General features: G+C 40.4%; 1 protein-coding gene across 1 annotated transcript; it reads left to right on the forward strand.

Moving 5' to 3' along the window:
• The first annotated feature begins 48 nt into the window (after positions 1-48).
• Positions 49-6301, forward strand: smcr8a (Smith-Magenis syndrome chromosome region, candidate 8a). Its single transcript, XM_066689388.1, has 2 exons — positions 49-3077; positions 5751-6301. The coding sequence occupies exons 1-2, from the start codon at positions 766-768 to the stop codon at positions 6205-6207; spliced, it is 2769 nt and encodes a 922-aa protein (XP_066545485.1). The 5' UTR covers positions 49-765; the 3' UTR covers positions 6208-6301.
• Positions 6302-10552: the final 4251 nt, after the last annotated feature.

Raw genomic sequence — 10552 nt, forward strand, 5'->3', positions numbered from 1 at the left:
TACAAACCCCAGTATGCAACGTGTTCTAATTTATTTTCACCGGTTTACAAATAAATGAAAACGAATGTATTTTTTTTCAATCGGCGTCAGACAGACAGCTCCGTCTTGAGATATTTTTTGTGTCGGAGCTTTATTATATAGAAAATGCGAATACCTGAAGGACAGAACAATAACCCGTTACTTCCTTGTCAGGCTAAGTAGTCATATGTGTAAAAATGGCTGCAAAATTGTAATGCTTGTTTCCGATACTGATAGAGAGGCACTATTTCTCCGGCCGTATCAGCTATCCACTTATTCTCATGCTTTCTGGAGATCAATCTGAATGGAAACGAAACTGCTCTTTTTTCCGTGGGACACTTAAAGGAACTTCATACATCCTGCATCCGGCAAGTGACTGACTTTACAGATGCTGTGATTATGCTTTGTTAATTGCCTCGCTAGTGTTTGTTATTGACAGTCGTGTTAGCAGCTGTCGTATTTGGGGATTTAAAAAAAAAATACATATGTTAAATAATAGCTAGGTAGGCTGGGGTTAATATCCGATGGAGCCGACAAAAAGGGAAAAGCAGAAACGATTACTATTTTGTATTAAGTAATTGATTGAGCACGACTTTCGGTATTGAGCTGGGTTTTATGTTCTTGTTTACACTCAAGGAGCTGACTCACGAAATACGTATATGGATTATTCTACAAATACCGTTAGAGTAGTCTGCGTTATTATTTGATCCTACATAATCCCCATGTCATTCTCAAAAAACAGAAAATATGATTGGCTCCCCTGACCTGGTGGCTTTTACAAAAGATGATGATTTTGGAGATACTTATGTAGATCCCTGCTTACTCCCAGAGGAGTTTTCAGTGGTTCTGTTTCCAAATTCTGGAACTGCAAGTCCCTGGTCCAGGACTTCCTTTGCTAAATTTACCAAGGATTTTATTCTAATTTCCGAGTTCTCTGAGCAGGTTGGACCCCAGCCTTTACTCACTATCCCAGATGATCCCAAAGTTTGCGGCACCTTTGATCTCAACTATTTCTCCCTGCGGATTATGTCTGTGGACTATCAAGCCTCTTTTGTTGGGCACCCTCCAGGCTGCGGCTACCCCAAGCTTAATTTTGTGGAGGACTCAAAAGTTGTGCTTGGGGACTCCAAAGAAGGAGCTTTTGCCTATGTCCACCACCTAACCCTCTATGACCTGGAGGCTCGGGGCTTTGTCAGGCCATTCTGCATGGCTTACATCTCAGCGGATGAGAATAAGATCATGCAGCAGTTCCTGGAGCTCTCATCTGATTTCTCCAAGGCATCAGAGTGCTTGAAAACTGGAAACCGTAAGGCATTTGCCAATGAGCTGGAAAATAAGCTGAAGGACCTGGAGTACACCAGGACTGTTCTCCACAAGGAGACTGAGCTGCAGAAACAAGCCAATGGCTGCTACTCCACCCAAGCAATAGAGAAAGCCAATGAGTTAGCCAATGTTGAAAAATCCATCTATGAACACAAAGATCTTTTGAAGCAGATCACGTCATACCCAAACAGAAAAATTAAAGACCCTGAGTTTTTGCCCTATGAATCTGACAACCCCACTAACCCTACTGACATTGACCAGGACCCAGCATGCAGTGATTCCAACCCTGAAGATCAGTCTGAAGACCCCAGCTGCACACGCAGGCCATCTTACACACCTCAACTTATTAAAGCCAAGTCTGCAAAATGCTTTGATAAGCGCTTGAAAACTCTCGAGGAGCTCTGTGATTTGTACTTTTTCAATCAAACAATGGATCAGCTAACCCACATTGAGAAGACTTTCAGAGGGGACCTTTGCTACATCTACACACACCAAATTGACCGAGCTTTGCTGAAGCAGCAGAGAATCACTAACTTCCTCTTTGAGGATTACAAGGAGTGGGAGGAAGAGGAAACGGAGAAACAACGCTATGGGAAGAAGCTGACTTTGATCAGTGACCTTCCCCCTCCTGATCCTGTCCTGTCCAGCCAGCCGCTCAGTTTGGATTCCTACACCTCCTGTGTGGAAACGGTGTCCATTAAAATGGACCAGGAATTGAGTGAGGATGGCCTGCAGGAAACGGAGCTGACGGAGTCCAGCCCTTGTGACATCACTCAGGACTATTCAGAAGAATGTGCTGATGGTGAAATGAAAGGGAGCTTGAGCAGTGGGGAGAGTATTGAAGTGCTGGGGACAGAGAAATCCTTCCCCTCGGAGGCCTCTCTGATTAAATCAGACAGTCAGGCTAGCCTCCAGGTGCATTATCAAGATGTGGTCAGGAGAAAAGCAGTGAGCAGGAGGGCAATCAGTGAAGACAGTATTGAAGTCTTAAGTACCACAGACACCATTATACCCGAGGACCTGAGGGCGTCCTACCCCAGCGCCATCCATGAAGAGGAGCCCGCTGGGGAAGAGGCAGTGTACGATCACTGCTCCCCCATTCTGCAGGAGGATGTGGACGTGCAGGAGGCTGGTGTGGATTCCACATGCTGTATTGGGCAGGACGGCCACATGTTCGAAGAGCCCTCCCCTGAGCTGGGGCAGGAGTGCAGTGACAATGGGGTGGTCAAAGAAGAGCCCACCTCCTGCCGCCAGGGGGACCCGGCCTTCCAGGTGGCCTTTTGCCTGGACGAGGAACCCTTTTCGTTAGGGGCTGCAGCAGGGCCTCCTCTGTATGAACTCAATCCCAACTACCTTTCAGATCATGTGTCCAGGCTGAATTTGGATGACTGCTCAGACAGCACCAGCTTCATGAGTGCCTCCACTTGCTCTGAGCAGGCCTCCTCTCCCTTCCTCCCTGGCAACCCCGTCACTGTGAAGCACAAGAAGAAGGCGGGTCAGAGTGCTCTGAGGTTCATCAGGCAGTACCCCTTTGCCCAGCAGGCCATCTTCTGCCTGCTTAGTGGCAGGACACTAGTGGTATTGGGAGCAGATGAAGGATCCGTGAGGAAGCTGGTGAAAGCCTTATCTATCTTTGTACCCAACCTGGGCAAGTATGGTGAAAGCATCAAGCCATGGCTGACCTCCCCTTTCCAAATCACTGACCTGCAGAACTGGAAGCTCATTGGCCTGCACCGGTAAGTCTCAGATCTGTGGCTTTAAAAGCAAGGGGGAGGGAGGGAGTGATGCAGCAGGAAGGGGATTGTGGTTTATTTTCAAGAGTAAGAGGAAATCCAGGTACATGAGGCCAACAAGGGACCCTGTGCACATTATACACATTAATGACAACCATATGTATTAAAGAAATTAATTGTCACTAATTAATTTGTCAACAATAACCAAAAAAAGGCTCAAGAATAGTTTTAGCAAGTGTTTTGTTTGGAAGGGAGGAAATAAACTTTTCCTTGGCTTGCAACAGCAGAGCTAAACTCCCCCCAACTGTTGTAAGCATGTGTATGTGTGTGCTAATCTACAGATTGGTGTTATGTGAAATACATGACATGCCAGCTCCATTAGTGTGCTTTAAGCTGTGACTGCAGTTATCATCAGAATGACTTTCAGATCCAGGGGAGGACCTACAGCCAGCCTTGTTGTTTTTCAAAGCTTCATATTTATCTTAACATTGTGTTTGTAGTTTTAAGTTCTTAATCACACAGATCACACACATGTTAAATCTCGGCATTCCTCTAGGAAATCCATACAGCAACATTTCTGTGTTCCTCTGCGTGGGCCCATGATTTAGAAGTACTGCCTGCTGCTCATCATTAATTCATATAATCTCCCTAGTTGCCCTGCTTATGGCTAAAAAAATGTCTGCCAGACTGTGGTTTTCATTTCTGTAATTAGAAAAAAACAAGAAGTGAATCTCAGTGCTCGATTTTCTAAAGATAGTAAGTAAGTGATTGATTGATGTAGATGACTGGCAGTTTGAGTTCCGTTTATTGCATTTTGTAGATTTTGAAATTAAGATATTTTATTCCAACCATTTTGAGTGAGAAAATAGGTTGTAAGTATGTTACAGTAATTTAATGAAACATACATACTGCAATCACACATTTAATCACTGATTTGTTGTCAATCCTTTACCAACTTTGGAAGATCAGGTCCCAGTGTTTTTTTTTTGTGTTCTTTATATATTTTATTGTTTGTTGGAGTCAAATATGCACATGTATTCTGAATGTGCTTCCAGTCCATTGAGTGTAAATTAAATTTTAAAATACACACCCTTTCTTTCAAAAAGATCTATCTATTAAATGCCATGAAAGCAAGACTGCAAGTTTGAATTTCTGGGCTCGAAGATTACCATCAATAAAGTTCCATCACATGGTGTACCATACCGTGAATAGGAATATTGTTTCTTTTCTTTTTTTTTTGTGTGCAAACACAGGCTCGACAAACAACCTGGTAATGAAGGAAATCCTGTCTGTTTTTTCAGACTGGGCTCTGCACCAAAAAGGTATCAGATGTGACTTCCAAGGGATTTGAATTGAACTGGAATCTTGACAAATGCTGCACTAAAACTAGTTACACTCAATTACATTTTATGACTTGAATTCCATCCTCAAAGCCATTACACCTCTTGTTCGTATTATCTCAGTTGGAAGATTTGTCTTTTTGTTGTATGTGTGCAAATATACAGAACCTAGCTATTATTGCAAGATCTCTAGCTTGTATTGCAAGTCCTCTTACTACACCTTCAAATATTTCCTAAAATTGGTTGGGTAATAGAGTGCGCAGTGATCTTTGGCACACTCGATTGTTAGTCAGCACCAACAATTCCTAGCTGTTTTTACAGTGTGCAGTTGACTTGCGGAGCACTGACCTTTCATTTCGCCTCCCACAGCGGCAGCCAAACTCCCGCTGACTGTGAAGGTCGGCAGTGACTTTGAGGGCATATGAAATGGCTTAGGCGTGTGTTCAGAAACCACTTATCACTGCCACGTCCGCACAGATTATATCATTTAAATGGGTTGGCAATATCTTTTCATCAACATAGGACTAATAACAACCTTAAGGGTTTAAACCTCCAGCACATGTCTTTTTTTAACTGTTACATAGCAGTTAAATCCAGTCCAGTTCATCCATGTAATTGAACTCAAAGTGGTTAATCTGCTGAGGCAGGTGATTTTCTGTAGTAATGGACAAAAATAATTTGAAATCAACTTCTGGTTTAGAGGTTAGAAAAGGCTAATCCTTTCCTTGCTAGCACTCCCCATGCTGATGATTTTCATTCCACATCAGATCCCCTTCATTTCAAAGGATTCGGTAAAGAGGTCTATTGAGAAGATGTTATAATGGCCAGAGCTACAACTCAAACCTTTGTTGAGACGAGGAAAACATCCAAACTGCCTGCGGCAATGACTAAACCAAGATTAGTCAAAACAGCACTGGATAAGATTGTATTGGGCAGGTGAAATAATGTCTGTATTTTCAGCTCCCTGAGGACACTGCTATAACAATGCTTGATAGTGCCTCCAGTAAAAGTGCCAGTGTGGAGGTGTGCAATAATGAATATGCCAGGGCATAAACTGGAGATATAGATCAGACTCAAGCTTTTTCCACTGTGATGTCATGGTATGATACTTTCAGGAGGAAAATGAGCTCTGCTGCTTATCCTTTTAAGAGAATTGATGGTTTAATAATTTATTCTTATTCTTCCTTTTTGGAGGAAGGTTTCCAGTTCTCAGCACCTGTTTGTCTGACTGGGTGTGAAAGGCTTTGTTTATGCCAGTTTGGTGTATGTGAATGAGAGACAGGGTAAAACTCTCTTTCAGGTCATTTCTGTAACTCTGCTCCTGCTTCTCCATCAGGGTGGCATCTCCCACAGGCTCCAGCATGCTGTACGCACTGAACCGCTACAGCCGCTACATCAGCATCCTGGACACGGACCACAAGACGCTGCGCTGTCCCCCCTACAAGGGCTCCCTGATCAGCAGGCTGGCCGACCATAGGACGCAGATCAAGTCTGGCAGCACCTACTTCATGCATGTGCAGAACATGCTGAACCAACTGGCCTCCAAGGCCTTCCTCTACACCTTCTGCCACCACCTCCACCTTCCCATCAGCCCCACGGAAACTGACGCGTGTGTGGCGGCGCGCAGGGCCAGTTTCCTGCAACATCACTTGGGCTTCAAGGATGAGGACGGGAAAATCGTGGAGTTCCTGTCCGGGCTCATCAAACAGTACTACCTACAGGGGCTCAGCAAGGGGAGCAGCCCCCCCGTGTTTGGCTTCAGTTATGTCACCAGCGTTTTGTATAAAATCTAGGCCTGAGCCCCACCGGCCGGATTGGGAAGCCCATGCTGTATGTACAGTTTTTTGGCAAAGATGAATGAATGTAACTTATTGGTTTCTTGTTTGAGTTTTTTCTGTGTTGTTTGTGATTTGTCTAATAAGCCGAACACTGTCTTCACCCGTGCTGGTCGATTGCAGGGAGAGGAAAGGAGAGAGGGGAAAAAAAGATAAGTAACAGTTTCAAAAATATATAGATAATTGATTCATAATCGTCCTGTCATTTAAGAAAAAATAAAAAAAAGCCATTCAAACAGCTTTTGCTGCTCAGGCAGAAGATATTTTTGTCAGTGCTGATAGCGGAGAGACTTTATTAGCATCGTTATGAACCTCTCTCAAAACAGCTTTAATTTTATCTGCTATTTTCCAATAAATATTTGATCAAATATACTAATTATCCTAATGATGATAATCATAACTAATAATATGCAAACAGTGATGCTTCTTGTGCTGTAACTTACTCAATTTTAGCTTGTCCTGAAATCAGCAGCATTGAAAGCACAAGAGCTGCAGGCAAAATGCTGTTGGGCAGCGAGTTCTTCATAGAGGAGAATGTGGATTGGGATTGGGGCAAAGCCTGAAACTGTTTGACACCGGGCTTAAATCGACATCACAAACCAATGTGGTTCATTTGAAAATCTTGGACCTTCAAAAAACGGTCTTGGTATCATTTGGGGATTTGTGTTCATCAGCACTTTAAAAGTGGAGCATCACTGTACTAATATTGTGTGACCAAACTGATTTTGTTATCATGCAGATTAGAACAGCACAAGTGAAACTTTTTTTTTTTTTTTTTTTTCATTTTAATGAATCTGTTTTTCTCATTTCTTGTGGATGGATTTAAGAGTGGATTGTGAAATTCCAAGACCTATATCAAGCTCTTGTATCAAGGCCTTTTTGAGCCCCAACAAGCTTCTTGGATCTTAAGGCCTTTGAGCTGGTCCTTTTTAAATCCACAGTGATCTGGATTTGAAAGGGCCTGCTTTTAAAATCCTGTGACAAATTATCTGATCTCTCAAAAAAGGATTGAATCATTGAAATAGTCTCCAGGTGCTTTTTGGAGAGGTCCGGCCTATATGAATTTGTCAGCCTTGTTTCCCACTGTAAAAATGCCATTTGAAAAGCCTTTGATAACAAGTTGCTGGAGCCTCTATACATATAAATGATATACTCTATATACACTGAATACTGCTGACCCCAGATGAGACACCCTGCCCTATTTAGTTTTCCTGTATCTAGGCAGACAGAAACAAGTTTGAAAGTCAGATAAGGACAGATTATATGTAGATTGGACTGTACTTTATCTTACCTGGCATTGAGAGTTTTGCTGTGCCATACCCATATCTGAAGGAGATCAATAGGCATGTTTTCCACACTAACATATATAGATGCAATCATGTATTGAGCATCACAGACAAAGCATTACTGTTTGGCTGCACATACACACCCCGTTTTTCAAATCAAGCCATTCAGCTGAACTGTGGAGCTTAAAATAATAGCATCTATACCAAATTCATTACCATTTCAGGTTATGGAAAATAAATGTTATCAATGGATGATACAAGAAGTAAATCCAGAGTCATTGTTTGTTGAAAGTGGTCCACTGTGCTTTAAGGAATAATTCACCTGATGCACTTTCACAGCATGGTCTTTATTCAGGCTACAATTAACCACATTACTAAAAGCACTACAAAGAAAAGCCATGAATTAATATTTCTTCTTGCACCTTCACTAAATGTGTACATTTCATTATAAACATTTTAACTAATTGCTGTCTATATCGAATCAACTTTCATTTTTTTTAAATCTATGCAGAGCATGTACTGTATTGCAATCCATTGTTATCTCAGTACAATAACTGCCTACTAGACACTTGCTTATGTAATACTCAAATGAATTTGACTTATTTATATATACCTTTTTGTTTTAATATTTCAGATTGTATTATGTTTTTATTTTACTCTTCAAACAAATCTACAATGTAATGCTGTCAGCTGCTACTAGAATTTCCAATTAAACTGGACAAATTAAAGACAATAACAATAATCATAATAGTAATAATGTTAAATACTTTTTTTTAAGAAACATTTTTGTAACGTCTGAGATTAACAATGCTTATTTTTGTAACTGGAAATCATATTTAAGATATTGGAAGTCACTTCTTTCTGTATCCTACTCAGATGAATGGTGGCTGAATTCAAAAATCAAACCAGCATTGCAACACACATTGTTTTGCCCCAGAGAAATATGAATAACAAAAGCCTATAAATATTGTACGGCTATGTGCAAGACTAAGTGTTTTTAAATTGCATGCAAATCGAGGCATTGCATTTCTTCCTTTTCCAGCCAAAAATTTGAAAGCCATCCGTATTCATAAACATCTTGTCATTAATATGTGCCCTTCAAGTGATAATCAGGGAATTACTGGGCCTGCTTACCTCAGCTTAGCCACAGCACTGAGAAAATTGTGGCAGTGAAGAAGGGCATTTTTGGATTCAGTAGATTTTGGTTACTGTTGTTTATTTGCATCCAATGTGTTGTTTTAAATTGTGTGTCTTCATCTCAGTTTGTCCGGTAGAGCTGCAAGACCCATTCTGGCTTTAAGGGGGTCTTGAAAAGTGAGCACAAAAGACGTTTCAGTCTTAAGTCTGATAGGTTTGGATTTATTTTCCCACTACATCAATGGAGCCCTTCAGGAAATGTGGATATTAATTGAAGATCCTGATGATTGCTATGCATGTTCAAAGGAGAAAAAAAAGTTTTTGCTGTAGAAAAAGTCTTTCTAGGATTGTCAGCATATTGCATGTTTGCGAGGTGTTTAAAATGTTTTTTAACTGCCCCACCCCTCCTGTGTCTCAATGGTAACTGGAGATTATCGTGGATCACTTTCAGTAAGTAGGGAATTGTATTCACTGCCGTCCAGAGTTTGAAACGTGTGCAAGTGTTTTGGGTATAAGCATGGCTTTTCGCTGGTAGCTCTGTGTTATACCATAATGTAACTATTTTTATAGAACCTATCCAAGATGTTGTTTTAAATGGACTACCGTCTAGCCTGGCATGTATAACCTGCTTGTTGGTAACTGAAGGCTTTAATTTCACGTATTGAATTGTACAGTGCTTATTACTTTTGTGTTAACCACATTTTTTCAGGTATGGCAGAGAATTTATTTTCACCCTAATACTAAACAAGTAAAATACTGCTATACTTTTTTCCTCCTAATTGCAGAATAGATTTATTTTTTCCTATAACTATAATTGCTTATTGTATGTAATAAACAATACTATAATATGTTAATCACTTCTCTAATAGTTTCCAAGCCATGAATCTTACTGTTCATTAATACAATGTAAACCAACACCAGACGATATTTATAACAGATGAATGTAAAGAAAATATGAAAAGCAGTTTAATTAGTGTAATATCCTTCTAAAGTGGAATTACTTAAGTCTGTGTAGCTTGGCACATAATAGGGGTTATTGGCTTGAAATCTAATGTTCAGAAGTGGTTTCTAAACAGTTCTCAGTGCCATCCCTTGCTTATGATTTATAGTCGGTAAAGCATAACGTGTGTCATACACTGGAGTTGTTCAGGAGAGAATAACCTTGGCCTTTGTTATGGTGACCGAGTCCCCATGGAAGACAAACAATCTCCCTCCTGGGACGGCATATGGAGAATTTGAGTGAACAATTGTAAAAAGGAAAAACATCCAAATATATGAATGTAATATAATCACTGTTCATTGGCAAGTTCAATGCATTACAAAGCACGCCTCTTTTGAGTTGCAATTTTTGTCCAAATTGATTTTTTTTGTTTCTAAGTATTATAAAAGCAGTGCATTTATTCAGCTTTTCCTGTGCAAAGCTGGCACTGCATATCGCTGTATATTTTGTGGTAGCCTTACACAATATGCCATAGAAAGTCCTCTTTCTTTCACTTGACATGGGTAAAAGAAACATGCTTGAAATAGTTTGTCAGATGAATGAAGTCTGAAATATTTGAATAGCTTCAATAAACAGAGCTAAAAGTATGGTATTAACAACTGAGAATAACGTTTTTCTTCGTTTCTGTAAAAATACCGTAAAATTGGAATGCCATGTTTTTCATTCTTTCAAAGCCTTAATGTTTTGCTCCTGCCAAATGTATACTTTCAGAAAATTCTGAAATTCATGCAAACTGGATTGGTTGTTTTAATCACACACAGCCTGTATCAAACACTCAAGATTGTAATGTTTGTTTTTGCCCCAAATACTTGCTAATTAATAATTATCCTTTTCAAATTATTTTAAATATTGTGGAGAACCATTTCCGGTGTTTATACTT

This window comes from Amia ocellicauda, chromosome 17 (genome assembly GCF_036373705.1).
Source record: "Amia ocellicauda isolate fAmiCal2 chromosome 17, fAmiCal2.hap1, whole genome shotgun sequence".
NCBI lineage: Eukaryota > Metazoa > Chordata > Actinopteri > Amiiformes > Amiidae > Amia > Amia ocellicauda.